This window comes from Callorhinus ursinus, unplaced genomic scaffold (genome assembly GCF_003265705.2).
Source record: "Callorhinus ursinus isolate GAN/ISIS: 27379988/994484 unplaced genomic scaffold, GSC_fseal_2.0 scaffold42, whole genome shotgun sequence".
In the NCBI taxonomy this organism is placed as follows: Eukaryota; Metazoa; Chordata; class Mammalia; order Carnivora; family Otariidae; genus Callorhinus; species Callorhinus ursinus.
In genome coordinates, this window is record NW_027397104.1 from 3,079,643 (window position 1) to 3,095,726 (window position 16,084).

The window sequence follows — 16,084 nt, forward strand, 5'->3', positions numbered from 1 at the left end:
TCAGGTCATGATCCCAGGGTCCTGGGATCAAGCCCTGCATTGGCCTCCCTGCTCTGCGGGAAGCCTCCTTCTCCCTCTCCTGCTCCCCCAGCTTGTGATCCCCCTCTCGCTGTGTCTGAATCTGCCAAATAAATAAAACCCTTAAAAAAAAAAAAAAGAACAATGCAGTGTGCCTTCGTGGCTCAGTCAGTTAAGCGTCTGACTCGTGAAGCTCAGGGCTTGATCTCAGGGTCGTGAGTTCAAGCCCCACATTGGGCTCCATGCTGGGTTGTGGAGACTATTAAAAATAATAATAATAATGCAATTATATTTTTAAAAAGAGTTCTTATCTTTTGGGGACTCCAGTATTTAGGGATGAAAGGACAGGGTGGGGCGCCTGGGTGGCTCAGTTGTTTAAGCGACTGCCTTCGGCTCAGGTCATGATCCTGGAGTCCCAGGATCGAGTCCCACATCGGGCTCCCTGCTCAGCGGGGAGTCTGCTTCTCCCTCTGACCCTCTTCCCTCTCGTGCTCTCTCTCTCTCTAATAAATAAATAAATAAATAAAAAGAAAGAAAGAAAGGACAGGGTGTCTGGCTTTACCTTAAAACAATCTAATTGGGAAGAGTATAGGTTACAGGGGTGAACCTGAGCAGTTTTCAGGTCATTCACAGTGAATTGGGTTTTAAAATATAAGCTGGAGTTCCCCAGACTAAAGAGAGCAGAAGAAAAGTTGAAAAGGGCATTCAAGCAGGTAACAACTTAGGCAATGGCACTGTGAAAAATTACCTATGGGGCAAGAACTGGAAATACAGTTGGAAAAGTAAGCAAGAACCAGATCATGAAGGGCCTTATATGCCACACAAAAGAAATTTTTACTTAGTTTTGTGAAAGAGGAACAGATAGCTTCTTTCTTTCTTTCCTTTTTTTTTTTTTGTGGAGACAAATCAGATTAGAGCTTTAGAAAGGTTACTCTGGTAGCGTCACTGACTGGAGGAGTATAAGACAGTAAAGAGGCTACTGTCACAGTCCAAGTGAGTGAAAACTGAGGATAAACTTACATGGTAGCAGTAGGAATGAAGAGGAGGGGCTAAACAGCAGAGACATGAGGTACTAAAATTAATTGGATATGTGGAAAGAGGAAGCAGAAATCATCTTATTTCCAGCTTCTAGACTTGTGTGACTGGGTAGACACTGTCCAATATCCAGGAGAGTGAATATAGAAGAGGCTTATGAAAAAAGGTAGAGCCCAGTTTAGTGTTTAAGTCTTTAGTATAAATAGGACATACTTTTAAAAAGGCCAGAGTAGTAGAAATGTCTAATAGGCCTCATTACAGATGTACACTTCAAGAGATACTTGGTAGCTCAAACAATAACCCAGGAGAGCTTGTTTATAATAATTCACAGAGAAATTTAACCTACTTTAAAAGTTCCCTCCCTACTCCACCTTGTTAATAATTAATTCACTCAAGGTATATATGTAAACAGTATAGGCAAAATGAGTTAATATTAGTTAATATTTTATTTAGGAGACTTTATATATATATATATACACGGGGTGGGAGAAAAAATACATGCACATTTGCCTATACTTCACCAAAATTATTCTTTAACAAAATATATGCACATAGAATATTATCAAAGCAAAAATACAGCTTTAAAAATGTGCTTTTCTAATTATTCTGATTTTTTAATGTATCAAGAACCTCATTAAAATATTCATAACATTTACAGTTACTACTTTAAAATCCTCCACTTTATAAGAAATTCTAAAACGGGGAAACTGAGGGTTTCAGAGGGGAGGGGGGTAGGGGGTGGGGTAACAGGGTGATGGGTATTAAAGAGGGCACATGTTGTGATGAGCACTGGGTGTTATATGCAACTAATGAATCACTGAACACTATATCAAAAATTAATGCTGTACTATACAGTGGCTAACAAAATAAGAAATAAAATAAAATATATTTCTAGTTTTAAAAGATGTCTTCTGACATTCTGAAAAGAAGGCTAAAACAGAACTAGGTTACTTGTTTTGTTTTATTTCATTAAATTTTCCAAGTGAGGTACAGCAATCTTTATCTCCATGGGACTATAGAGGCCCAGGTTGTTATGGTTGGCAGGTTTGGGTAATGTCTCTTACCATCACTGCTCTAAAATTCTTAACCTCGGGGCGCCTGGGTGGCTCAGTCGTTAAGCATCTGCCTTGGGCTCGGGTCATGATCCCGGAGTCCTGGGATCAAGCCCCACGTCGGGCTCCCTGCTCTGCGGGAAGCCTGCTTCTCCCTCTCCCCCTCCCCCTGCTTGTGTTCCCTCTCTCGCTGTGTCTCTCTCTGTCAAATAAATAAAATCTTTAAAAAAAAAAGTTAATAAAATAGTAATAAAAAATAAAATTCTTAACCTCTTCTAAGTAACTTTCATAGTATTTATGTTTTTAAGATTTTATTTATTTATTTATTTGAGACAGAGCACAAGCAAGCGAGTGGCAGGCGGGCTGGCACACACACAGGCGGGGGTGGGGGGGCGGGTAGGGAGGGGCACAGGGAGAGGGAGCAGCAGACACGCCACTGAGCAGGGATGTGCAGCTGGATCCCAGGACCCTGGGATCAGGACCTGAGAGGAAGGCAGACACTTAAGAGACTGAGCCACCCAGGTGCCCCAGTTTTATAGTATTTAAATTACAAGAAGAACCCTATACAAAGATCGTAATTTGCTATATTACTATATAACCAAGATTTCAATCTTAATTTTTAGCTGAAACTTTGGTCATCAAGAACATGAGATCTAATTCAGACAACCAAGCAACTATAAAATGTCAAAACCAAATAAAATGCAATTTCTTCCCAAAGCGGAAAGCACAACTAGAATAACTAAGCAGTCCAAATATTTAGCCACTTTAGTCTACCACATGTCCTAGACTAGGGGTTGACCACCTAAGGTCTATGGAAAAATATCAGTATCAGTAATTCCTTGAAATTGCATGCAGAATTGGGGGGGGCTGTCATTCTCAAAGGATGTGACTCCCCAAAAAATAAGCACTTACTCTTTTTGGTCCTCTGCCAAATGCGAAGGAAATTCAAAGACCCAGTGGCGTTTCTTAACGAGCTCATAATCTAAGAGCATTTAGACTCACACACTACTAGATTTGGCCACAACAGAAAAAAATTGATTTCCTTAATACTTATACATCCCCAAGTAACTTTTCCAGTTTTGCCACTTACTAGCACCATTTAAATATTTTATTTATTTATTTGACAGAGATAGACAGCGAGAGAGGGAACACAAGCAGGGGGAGTGGGAGAGGGTGGGAAGCCCGAGATCCAGGGCTCAATCCCAGGACCCTGGGATCATAACCTGAGCCGAAGGCAGATGCTTAAAGAATGAGCCACCCAGGTGCCCCAGCACCATTTTTAACTTAAGGAACCTCTCTGTACATAACCTATTCCATACTTTACTAATAAAAAATCTTCAGAAAAAAGTTACATAAGTGGAGATTTAATTAAAAACTCAGGAAGTGGGGCGTCTGGGTGGCTAGTCCTTAAGCGTCTGCCTTCGGCTCAGGTCATGATCCTGGGGTCCTGGGATTGAGCCCCGCATCGGGCTCCCTGCTTCTCCCTCTCCCACTCCCCCTGCTTGTGTTCCCTCTCTCGCTGTGTCTCTGTCAAATAAATAAATAATCTTTAAAAAATAAAAAAATAAAAACTCAGGAAGTGTTCTCCTCATTTTAAAGCCCCCCCCCTTTTTTCATGATCCCAGGGTCCTGGGATCGAGCCCCACATCAGGCTCCCTGCTTGATGGGAAGCCTGCTTCTCCCTCTCCCACTCCCCCTGCTTGTGTTCCCCCCTCACTGTGTCTCTGTCAAATAAATAAATAAAATCTTTAAAAAAAAAGTGAAACTTGCTGTGTGACTGATGCAATTTAAAAAAAAAGCCCCCCTTTTAAAAAAAAAGATTTATTTTTTAAATTTTATTGTTATGTTAATTACCACACATTACATCATTAGTTTTTGATGTAGTGTTACATGATTCATTGTGTATAACACCCAGTGCTCCATTCAATACGTGCCCTCTTTAATACCCATCACCAGGCTAGCCCATCCCCCCGCCCCCCCTCCCCTCTAGAACCCTCAGTTTGTTTCTCAGAGTCCACAGTCTCTCGTGGTAAGATTTATTTATTTTAGAGAGAGCACGAGCCAGGAGAGGGGCAGAGAGAGGAGACAAGCATACTACCTGAGTGTGGAGCCCGACGCAGGGTTGATTCCAGGACCCTGAGATCATGACCCAAGCCAAAACCAAGAGTTGGACACTCAACCAGGTGTCCCTAAAGCCCTTTTAACACAAGATTCTTTAAATCTTAAATCTAAATTCTACATAATTTCCTTATCCTCAATAAGACATTTCACTCTTTGTCTAGCAAATTTTCTGTCATTTCTTATTCAGAATAAATGCTGAAATATGATTAACAAATTCCAAAAAACTCAGGGTAGGAACCCTGAGAACAGGTTTTTAAACATTAGCGCAAAGTTTTTCCACAGGGCTTAGTCCTTAACAGCTTGAATACATCATTATTCCTGTTTATCCAATGGGGGAAAAAGCAGCTGGGTGATTAAGATCAAGATGCGCCTTAAGAAAGAAGTGTTTTTTTTTGTTTTTTTCCTTAATCCAACTACCAGAATTCAAATGAGCTTTGCCCCTTTCAGAGCAAATACCTCAGAAGGCTGGCTATACCCCCACTCAAACAGTGCTACACCCACATTGCTCAAAACAATTCAGAATTCTTTTTTTTTTGAGAACTGCCTTTAGAGCCTATTGTACAACTTTTTTTTTTTTAAAGATTTTATTTATTTATTTGACAGAGAGACACAGCGAAAAAGGGAACACAAGCAGAGGGAGTGGGAGAGGGAGAAGCAGGCTTCCTGCAGAGCAGGGAGCCCGATGCGGGGCTCGATCCCAGGACCCTGGGATCATGACCTGAGCCGAAGGCAGACGCTTAACGACTGAGCCACTCAGGCGCCCCAAAGATTTTATTTGTCATTGGGGGGGGGGGAGAGAGAGAGAGCACAAGCAGAGGGAGAAGCAGATTCCCCACCAAGCAGGGAGCCCGATGCGGGGCTTGATCCCAGGATCCTGTGATCATGATCTGAGTTGAAGGCAGACACTTAACCTCTGAGCCACCCAGGCGTCCTACTGTACAACTTCTTAACGTTCTTATTAGTGGCAAATCTTTCCTTCTTTAGTGTGGACTTTGTTTTGTTTTACTTAATATTCAAAACTGACTCTGATTCAACTTAGTAAATAAGGCAAAAAAAATAATCTGAGCAATATTATTTTTCAATCACAAATGACCTGTGAATATAGGGACGCCTGGGTGGCACAGTCGGTTAAGTCTCTGGCTCTTGGTTTCAGCTCAAGTCGTGATCTCAGGGTGGTGAGACAGAGTCAGGCTCCACACTCTGCGAGAGTCTACTTAAGACTCCCTCTCCCTCTGCCTCTGTGTCTATAAAAATAAATAAATCTTAAAAAAAAAATGACATGTGAGGGATGCCTGGGTGGCTCAGTCAGTTAAGCATCTGCCTTCGGCTCAGGTCATGATCCCCAGGTCCTGCGATCAAGTCCAGCACTGGGCTCCCTGCTCAGAGGGGAGCCTGCTTCTCCCTCTGCCTGCTGCTCCCCCTGCTTGTGTGCTCTCTCTCTCTCTGACAAATAAATAAAATGTTTAAAAAATAAATAAAATTTAAAATGATGTGAAAATGAAGTATTACACTACTTTTGCCTGTGCCTCTGCCAACAATTTCAAAAGAAAAGTTTCAAATTATACGAAGGATATTGTTTTGAATAACAAAACTTTTTTTGTCTTATTACATATACCAGGTATGATTATAAGTAAACTTAAAAATCTTCTTTCAAGGATGCCTGGGTGGCTCAGTCAGTTAAGCATCTGCCTTTGGCTCAGGTCATGATCCCAGGGTCCTGGGATCAGGTCCCACATCAGCCTCCCTGCTCAGCAGGGAGTCTACTTCTCCCTCTGTCCCCCCCCACCCACTGCCACTTGTGATAGTTCTCTCTCTCACACAAAAATGAATAAATAAAATCTTTTAAAAAAATCTTCCATCAAAAACTAATGATGTACTACTATATGTTAGCTAACTGAGAATTAAAAAAAACAAAAACAAAAACTTATTTCTACAGGCACCTGGGTGGCTCAGTTAGGCATCTGACTTCAACCTGGGTTATGGCCTCAGGGTCCTGGGATTGAGCCCTGCTGTCTGGCTTCCCACTCAAGACAAGACGTCTGCTTCTCCCTCTTCCTCTCCCTCTGTCCCTCCCCCTGCTCATGCTCTCTCCCTCTCTTAAATAAATAAATGAAATCTTTAAAAAAAAAATCTTTCTTCTAAGTTAAATTATTGTTTCTACAGAAGATTATTACATATTGCCCCAAGTGCTATAACTTTGCCAGTTCTTAGTATTATCTTACAAATGGGACCACGGTTATCTTCAACAAGATAGTAATCGTTCAATACTTACAATCCGAATTACTATGTATGTTACTAGGTGAGCCACATAATCCAAATTATTTCATAGGATTTATCCCTCAAATTAAACATCAGCTGCCCATGCAGCAAATACAACAAAACAGATAAATATTGCATTATGAAATTTGGAAATCCAGACAAAGAATAGATTAAAACTATGGCACTGATCTAAAGATGCTATAATAGGGCGTCTGGGTGGCTCAGTTGGTTAAGCGACTGCCTTCGGCTCAGGTCATGATCCTGGAGTCCCGGGATCGAGTCCCGCATTGGGCTCCCTGCTCAGCAGGGAGTCTGCTTCTCCCTCTGACCCTCTTCCCTCTCGTGCTCTGTATCTCTCATTCTCTCTCTCTCAAATAAATAAAAATCTTTAAAAAAATAAAAATAAAAAATAAAGATGCTGTAATAGAGGCAAGGAATACCACTTAACAGACTCAGCTGAAAGAACAACAAAAAAGGTGTTAACTTTAAACTACTCAAGTTTCCTATGATGCTTAAATTTACTTGGAAAAATATTAAGGATTATTTTAAAAGCATAAACCAATATTGCATTAAGAAATTTATGCCCCCCCAAAAAAAGAAATTTATGCCCCCCCATCATCCTCCCATTGTCATTTCTTTTTTTTTTTTTTTAAAGATTTTATTTATTTATTTGATGGAGAGAGACACAGCGAGAGAGGGAACACGAGCAGGGGGAGTGGGAGAGGGAGAAGCAGGCTTTCCACTGAGCAGGGAGCCCGACAAGGGGCTCGATCCCAGGACGACCTGAGCTGAAGGCAGACACTTAACGACTGAGCCACCCAGGCGCACCCCATTGTCATTTCTATGAGATGTATTCATTTCTAATTCCAAAACTAGTTTTCTTAGACTTCTATTTCTCAACACTAGCACCAACCCACTCCCTGCTTGAAGTACTGAGAAAATGTGCTATTAAACCTATTTGCCAATTAAAAAAAAAAATCTTTCTGCAATAGGATTTATCATTCTCTAATTCAAGTAGTCCAAAAACAAACAAAAAATCCATTTTTCCAGTGAATTTAAGATATAAACTGAAGTCATCATAACAATCTCGACCCATAATTTGGAGGAATAGATAACTACCCTTGTGACCTTTAAACTTAAGTAAAATTTTATTTTTTTCAATTTTATTTGTCAGAGAGAGAGAGAGAGAGAGAGAGAGTGCATGAACAGGGGAGAGGGGCAGAGAGAGGGAGAAGCAGGCTCCCGCCTGAGCAGAGCCCAACATGGGCTCAATCCCAGGACCCTGGGATCATGACCTGAGCTGAAAGCAGACGCTTAACTGAGCCACCCAGGTGCCCCAAAAGTATTAGATCTTTTAAATATAACCTTTCAAGCAAGGTGTTCTGTAGTCCTAAGCCCTGAATTTCTAACTCTTCCTCACTATTATTTCCCCATAACTAGATTAGCAGAGGTGGCCCAATTTGTTAGATGGCCTCCTTTATTTCACTTGTCTCCAACAAGACAGGTTCTTCTGGAACCTTAAACTAGGATCAGTAATGCTAAGTTGCAAAGATGAAGTAGAAGGTTTAATCATGATAGGTCGTAGTTATGTTGACAAATGCTCAAACTTTAAAGCTTTGGGGCGTGCGCTCTAGCACGTTCGCGTGCTCTCTCTCTCTCTCTCTCTCTCTCTCAAATTGATAAAATCTTTAAAAAAAACTTTAAAGCTTTGATTTAAATTACCATTTACAACTGCGTACATAACATCTCACATTTCTGTAAAGTTTGCACAAAGATTTTAAAGAAGATCATTCATAAAAGCTCTATGGTTACCAATGTCCTATACTTTCCCTTATTATAGCTATTCTTCATACAGTGCTTTGCCTACAATGAGTACTCCATAAATACTACTAACACAAATCTCTGTAAAACAGGAATCAACATGCTACAAACAAAGTATTAGCTAGGGTTCAAATCTTTCATTCAAAAAGAAACTATTTTATCAAATTTAAGACACCGATGCTGGCATTCAAAAAAATTTCATTAGAAGATTTCAATGGAAGGTTCTCTCACAACTAGGTCTCAAGTGCCACCTGGTTGATGGCAATTTTAAAACATATCCCAGGGGCGCCTGGGTGGCTCAGTTGGTTGGGCGACTGCCTTCGGCTCAGGTCATGATCCTGGATCGAGTCCCACATCAGGCTCCCTGCTCGGCAGGGTCTGCTTCTCCCTCTGACCCTCCCCCCTCTCATGTGCGCGCTCTTTCTCTCTCTCTCTCTCTCTCTCTCTCATTCTGTCTCAAATAAATAAAATCTTAAAAAAAAAATCCCAATTTCCAACAAGTTAAAAACTTAAAAAAAAAAAGCATTTGGAATCAACTTAATAGGGTAAAAGAATATTCCATAGGGGCACCTGGGTGGCTCAGTCATTAAGCATCTGCCTTCAGCTCAGGTCATGATCTCAGGGTCCTGGGATCGAGCCCCCAACGGGCTCCCTGCTCTGCAGGGAGCCTGCTTCTCCCTCTCCCACTCCCCCTGCTTGTGTTCCCTCTCTCGCTGTCTTTCTCTGTCAAATAAAGTCTTAAAAAAAAAAAAAAGAATATTCTATAAAGACTGAGGTGCTATACTTTTGCCATGGGAGGGCGCAGTGGGGAACACGAAAACTGCATTTACAGTAGTGCCCCAAACCACTGGACATCAACTATGTTTCCATCAACTATGTTTCCATTTACATGTTCACTCAGCACTCAAGACAAGCTCAGCTTCCAGAAAAGGTTACAGCTAAAAGCTCTAAGAGGTATTCTCAAAGCGACTGAGGAAAAATTAAGAAATAAGATAGCTTTAATTGACAGAAAGAATCATTATATAATTGTTTAAAAAAAAGCACTACTTTCATAATTTTAAAGTTAAGTTGCCTATCCAAATCCTTTAAAACAGGAATTCTTTCTTTTTTTTAAAGATTTTATTTATTTATTTGAGAGAGAGAATGAGAGAGAGAGCACGAGAGGGAAGAGGGTCAGAGGGAGAAGCAGACTCCCCGCTGAGCAGGGAGCCTGATGTGGGACTCGATCCCGGGACTCCAGGATCATGACCTGTGCCAAAGGCAGTCGCTTAACCAACTGAGCCACCCAGGTGCCCTAAAACAGGAATTCTTAACCTGTCAGTTAACCCTCTGAAAATGTATACAAACTAGTTTATATGTGCCAATGTTTTCCCAAAGAAAATTGTTTCTCAAAAGGATCCATATAACAACAAGACTAAGAATCACTTTCTTAAAAACAATTGTTTCAACTATATCTTAAGAATCAGAGTCACAGGGGCACCTGGGTGGCTCAGTCATTAAGTGTCTGCCTTCAGCTCAGGTCATGGTCTCAGGGTCCTGGGATCGAGCCCCACATCGGGCTCCCTGCTCTGCGGGAGGCCTGCTTCTCCCTCTCCCACTCCCCTTGCTTGTGTTCCTGCTCTCGCTATCTCTCTCTCTCTGTCAAATAAATAAAATCTTTAAAAAAAAAAAAAAAAAAGAATCAGAGTCACAAAATGGAGTATGCTATTGCCAGGCCCAAAGGTTAAGTTTGGTAGGGTTTTGGTTGTTTTTGGGGGGTGGACCGGGGGGGGGGGCCAGAAAATAGATTCATTTATTCTAGAACAAATGAAAGTAATACATATTCATTATTTTTTAAAACTATTCAAGAGTTTCTATTTTTTTAAGAGTTTCTTTAATATAAATCAAACTGTTAAGTCTGATAAGCTTCAATTAAGGAAAACTTTTAGTATATAACAAATACTTTTCTAAATTAGAAGTCTGAAGTTTTCTAAAAATGGAAAAACCTTATTTCACTCTCACCAGATTACTGAATAAAATCAAAACTACGAAAAGTTACCTGTAATATTTTAAGTTTTCTGTATCATTTGAACTGTTATGTTATGAACATCATGCAACACTTTTTTTTTTTAAGTAATCTCTCCACCCCACATGGGCCTCGAACTCACAACCCAGAGATCAAGCGTCACATGCTCTACCAACTACTGTGACAGCCAGGCACCCCTAGACACACTTTCTGATCTCTAGACTCACTGTTACCATGCTTTCAGATAAATAATGCAGGTGCTCCAAGTAGTTCTATACCAAAGCACCATACTGAATTATGATCACTAGCAGGAGTTGTTTGAAAAGATACTGCTTTTTAAATGAATGGGGTGAACTTAAGTCATCATTAACTGCTCACTTGATCAACAATTTATTCATCCAATATCATAAAATTCCAACTTGCTCCACAGTAGCAAAATTAAGTTCAGAGGTGTTCTCTTTTCCAAGCCATCTCCTACTTTGTGTTTTGTAATGATTGCTCCCTAGAGGAAAAAGTAGAAGCAGCAAAGACGTTCACTCGCTAAGTCTAAGAGATCAAGAAACTGGACAAAAAGATGGTATAATATCCAGAAAAACAGGCACAAGAAACTACCTTTACCCATCATACATGCCACCCCGAAACCCGACAGCTAAGAAACACACAACTCAAGATATTTTTTTTGAGATATTTAAAAAACAAAAGATGAATCGAAAAAAATTTGTGAAATACAAGTCTCACCAGTCTCTACCACAACAGATGCCATAGTCAGACTGGAGCCAATTATTTCATGGTGAAAAAGATCAATAAAAAGCCTATTAATATGTAAAAGTAAAGGAGTCACACTATGAAAAATGTAAAGAATGATTGGCTGTCCCACTGCCTTCAGAAACTATTATGTAAAATAGAGAAAAGAATTTAACTTGAAAATAAATTATACTAAATGTTCAAGAACTATCATTTGATATGGGAGAATAGTGGTTGAAAAAGGTCTGTGCCAACTTTTAACTGCAGCTGTAGTGGAACACACTAAAAGCCTTGTTTTATGACAAAAGCAGTGAAATAAAAAACAATGGCTTTAGACTTATCACCAGTGTTAACTGCTCATGACCATAAATTTGCTTTTTTCCAACAAAAGACTTTTGGGATAAAAGGCCATATGATAAGGAATAAAACAAGACTGACAGAATTCTCAAATACTAAAACATAAAACCTAAGAATTTTCATACATTTTTAAATGTCATAATTAAAGGTAGAAATATTGGGGTGCCTGGGCGGCTTAGTTGGTTACGCATCTGCCTTTGGCTCGGGTCATGATCTCAGGGTCCTGGCATTGAGCCCTGCGTTGGTCTCCCTGCTCAGCAGGGCGTCTGCTTCTCCCTCTCTCTTCCCCTCCCCACCGCTCGTGCTCGTGCTCATGCGCTCTCTCTCAAATAAAATCTTTAAAAGATAAAATAAAGGTAAAAAGATTAAGAAATCTAACATATACAATGAAATTCAACCATTCTTTCTTAGTAGGACTGAAATTACAAAGCATTTAACTGAAATCAATGTTTGCCACTGTAGAGAATCCTCTTCCCATACTACCTGTTTCAAACTGAGAGGATTCTCCAGTCCTTTTCCTGCTACTTAAGCAAAAATACTACAATTTGCAACCCATTATTTCCTTTCACATAACTTTTTTTAAAACACTGAAGTGGAGATTATTCTAATTAGTACCCATTCACCTTGACTCTCAATTGTCCCAAACAATGACATTTTATGGAAATTAAACTTTAAGTCACTAAAGTTAGCTGGTAGACACAGCAATACTTTCTCCAATTTGTCACTAACAACTTGTACGTTAACATCTGCATCTAAAAGGTGCAGTGTATGGTGACCACGAGAGATTAAGCATATAGTTGGTAAGAGAACTGCTCTTACACAGTATTCTAAAAATGTGCTTTTATTAGGCATTCACTGACTATCACAGGAATAAATATTAAACATCCCCCGTCAATTCTTCACATTTTCTACAAAGTTGACCCAATTTCAAAGCTGACACTGACGGTTCTACCTTTAGAAAGATAGAAAAACAAAACTGGGTAGTCCTAAAAATGTACATCATAACTACATGACTAAGATACTCATTTAAAACTTATGCCAAGATAGCCCCTCCCTTCAAAACAAACTAAGATTGACTCACTGCTCTATTTTACTTACTTTTGGAAATAAAATTAAATGGATTCCCTAGCACTAATTTCCTGTCTCTGCCTCCACCATTTAAAACACTGCACCTTCAATCTATGATTCGTCCTTACAAAAATAGTAAAATAAAAACAAAAACAAACTCTCAATATCGCCAAGTTATCTTAAAATTTAAAAAAAGAAATGGAGTAAAAAAAAAAAAAGAAAACCACTGGATTCAAGAATGATAATAACCACTGTTCAAAACCCTCTCACCTCAGATGATACTTTTCATCTGTAAGACCACCCCATTTGCTAGAGCTAACCTGAGTAAAACGTTTCACTTCTGTCTCCCTGAAGTGGGAAACTATCAATCTCCCTAAATAACATGTTCCACTGTCTGCAGATATTTCTACATGTAGGGGGGGGAAAAGCCAGCAAAGTTGGTGGCAGGGTGAGGACAAAGGGCATTTTGAAATACCACTGAAGTAAACAGAGAATGAGAACAGAAAGGGGGCTAAATTAGCGTTCCCTCAAGTGGAGAAAGGCAAGGAAACGCAGGCACCCTTGTTTACCACTCCTAGGGTCCTATTCATTACCGCCCGCTGGAATGCGAAGTTGGAACCACCACCACGCAAGAAGCCCATCAAATCCTCAAAGTGTCAGGTCACTAGGCAGCCTCTGGAATGACAGGCTAATACCCTTCCCCCACCCTCAGCCCCCAAAAAAGAAAGATCCAATCCACTAAGTGCAGGTCACTCTGCCCTCTGGGGCAGTTCCAGCCGGCGCGGGGATGGTTCTGATGGGAAGATGAGAAAGGAAAGACCACCTTTCTTCCCACACACCCTCAGCTGGGGGAAACAAAACAAAGACAGCCCTCCTCCGCCGGTAGCCACTACCGTAGCCAGAGAGACTTTCCTATTTCCCGGTGCAGTCTGGCCTCCAGCCCCCGCCCCCATGACAAAGAAAAGGCACTTGGTGAGCAAGGCCTTCCTGCTTCCACGGATGGGGGGAGGGGGCTGCCGAGGTGAGGAGCCCCCTCTACACACTCGCGCTCACACTCTTGGCCCCGCAAGCGGCGGGGAGCGGAGGCCTCCGCCTGGGGAAGCCTGGTCTGGGAGGGGGTAGGGGTACCTTGAAGTAGCCGCCTTCGTAGAGGGTGTTGGGGGGTCCGAAGATGGCAACCTCCCAGTTGTAGAGGTCGGACTCATCCACCAGGGTGATCCGGAAGCCCTCCACCGGCTCCTCCTGCAGGGATTTCAGCTCGAGCATCAGGGCTTTCTGCGAGCTGGTCATCTGCTGCTGGGCCATCGCGGCGGCGGCGGCGGCGCCGGGCCGGAGCCCCAGTCCTCTCGCACCGGCCGGGCCGGACGAGGCCCCTCCCCTCCGCTCGCCCTCCGCCGGGCCGCACCGGGCCTCTGTCTTTACACACCCGGCGGGCCGGACCAGGCCCCAGACGGCCCGTGGGCCAGCCCGGGTCCTCCTTCACACACGACGCGGGCCGGGCCGGGCCCTTTTCCTCACACTCGGGCCAGGTGGGGGGAGGGGCTGAGGGAGTTAGGGGAATTCGCTCCCGGTCCCGGGCCTCCCCCCCCCGGAGGGGGCCTCAACTTGACGGGGGGGGGGGGGGGGGGGGGGGGGAGGGGGGGGGGGGGCCGAAGGGCGCGCGGGGGGGGGGGGGGGGGGGCGCGCGGCGCGCGGGGGTCTCGCGGCGGTGGCGGTGGCGGTGGCGGCGGCGGCGGCTGCGCGGGGGGAGGGGCGACGACGGAGGAGGAGGAGAAGAGCGAGAGCGCCTCGCGCCGCGGGAGCGACGGAGCCAAGAAGAAGAAGGGAGGGAGAGAGGGAGGAGGGGCGCGCGCCGGGAGGGAGGGCGGCTCTCGGAGGCGGGCGGCCAGACGCGCGTGCGCACGCCCCTCCCTCCCCCGCCCTCCTCTCCTTCCCCCGCCCTCCTCCTCTCACTTCCCCGCCTCCTTTCCGCCACCCGGCGCGGTGGCGGCGCTTTGTGACGCCGACGCGTGTCCCCCGCCCTTAAAGGGCCAAGCTGCTGTGGGGGCCGAGGGCAGCCACAGGGGGTGCCCTTGGCCCCAAAATGACGGTTGTGCGGCTGAACGTCGCGGTTGCTTGGGAGCTCCCGGGAAGGGACCGCTGGTCCTAGAGCTGTCAGCGCCTTCCCTTCCTCTCCCTATGTGTGGGTGTCCACAGGCTTCCACAGCCATCCTCCGTCGAACCCTGGTCCTCTGCAGACCCCTCCCCGTGACACAAAGTCCGCCGTCCCTGCACTCAGTAGGTGCTTGACAAGAATATGCTGAGTTTATGAGTCTTATCGTGGGAACAAGTGTCCCGACATTCCTCGTGCAGGGCCCTCAAGCCTGTGTGTTCTTGGCAGTGTGTCACCCACAGGGGTGGGGTGGGGTGGGGTGGGGGAGATGATTCCTATCCGAGAAATGGGGAAGGCAGATGGGCCATCTTCTACTTCTCTTCTTAACTACAAAGAGGAAGTTGTGGGAAATAAAGAGGGAAGTAGTAACGCAGACTAAACCTGGGTTCCTGGCCCTTCCCTGTGATTTGGGGCAAGTGCTCTGGCTATCCCTCAGTTATTTGTAAAATGAAGTACTATCGGGGCACCTGGCTGGCTCAGTCCGTGAGCATGCGACCCTTGATCTCGGGGTTGTGAGTTCAAGCCCTACCCTGTGTGTAGAGATTACTTAAAAATAAAATCTTAAAAAAAAAAAAAAATACTATGGTTGAACTTTGACCCCCTATAGATCCTTTCAGCTTGAAGGTCCGACCTGGAACTGAGGGACTTTTAAGATAATCATAACTGAAGTGAGATGCGGAGACAGTCTTTTTTTTTTTTTTTTTTAAGATTTTATTTATTTATTTGACAGAGAGAGACAGTGAGAGCAGGAACACAAGCAGGGGGAGTGGGAGAGGGAGAAGCAAGCTTCCCGCTGAGCGGGGAGCTCGATGTTGGGCTCGATCCCAGAACCCTGGGATCATGACCTGAGCCGAAGGCAGACGCTTAACGACTGAGCCACCCAGGCGCCCGCGGAGACAGTCTTAAATCCTCATGATTTAGAATAACCCATTCTCTTGGAAAGGCATGTCCTGTGGCAACTGCTGAAACGTTTCCTAGAAAAGTGAGGATACTATCAGAGTTCCACACATTTAGAATTTTGAGATCAAAAAGATCCTAAGTTCCAACCCTGGCTCCACCATTTACATTATCCATTCCTTATTCATCAGCTTCTGTAATAAAGGGTTAATTACACCTAACTTAAACTATTGTAAATATTAAATGAGATCATCTATATACAGCATTTGACACAATGACTAGCACATGGTAAATGATCCATAAATAGGAACTTTAAAGAAAAAAAATTGAAGGCATAGCTGTGTTCTGGCTACCACCCCCTCAACCATTCTGACTTCCCTTCCTCTACCATTCAATTTAGGGACAAGAAGATTGCTGACCTGGAAACGTGGGAGATGATGTTGACACCTTTAATAACAAGGATGTGAGTAGACAAATAGGCAGAAAGTTCATCTTCAAAGCATTTCACCCTCATTAACTCATCACAGTCCCACCCTGCCCCAGAAGATGGTAGAT

At 43.4% G+C, this 16,084-nt stretch overlaps 1 protein-coding gene across 2 annotated transcripts in view; it reads right to left on the reverse strand.

Annotated features, from left to right (window-relative positions):
- Positions 1-14,114, reverse strand: part of UBE2R2 (ubiquitin conjugating enzyme E2 R2) — a 113,604-nt gene extending 99,490 nt beyond the window's left edge. The window contains exon 1 of one of the 2 annotated variants that reach the window (XM_025852877.2): positions 13,609-14,114. In XM_025852877.2, coding sequence (XP_025708662.1) covers positions 13,609-13,785 — 177 coding nt within the window. In that variant the 5' untranslated portion in view covers positions 13,786-14,114. The remainder of the gene's footprint in view (positions 1-13,608) is intronic. The other variant, XM_025852876.2, reaches the window with a different exon arrangement.
- Between the last annotated feature and the right edge of the window lie 1,970 nt (positions 14,115-16,084).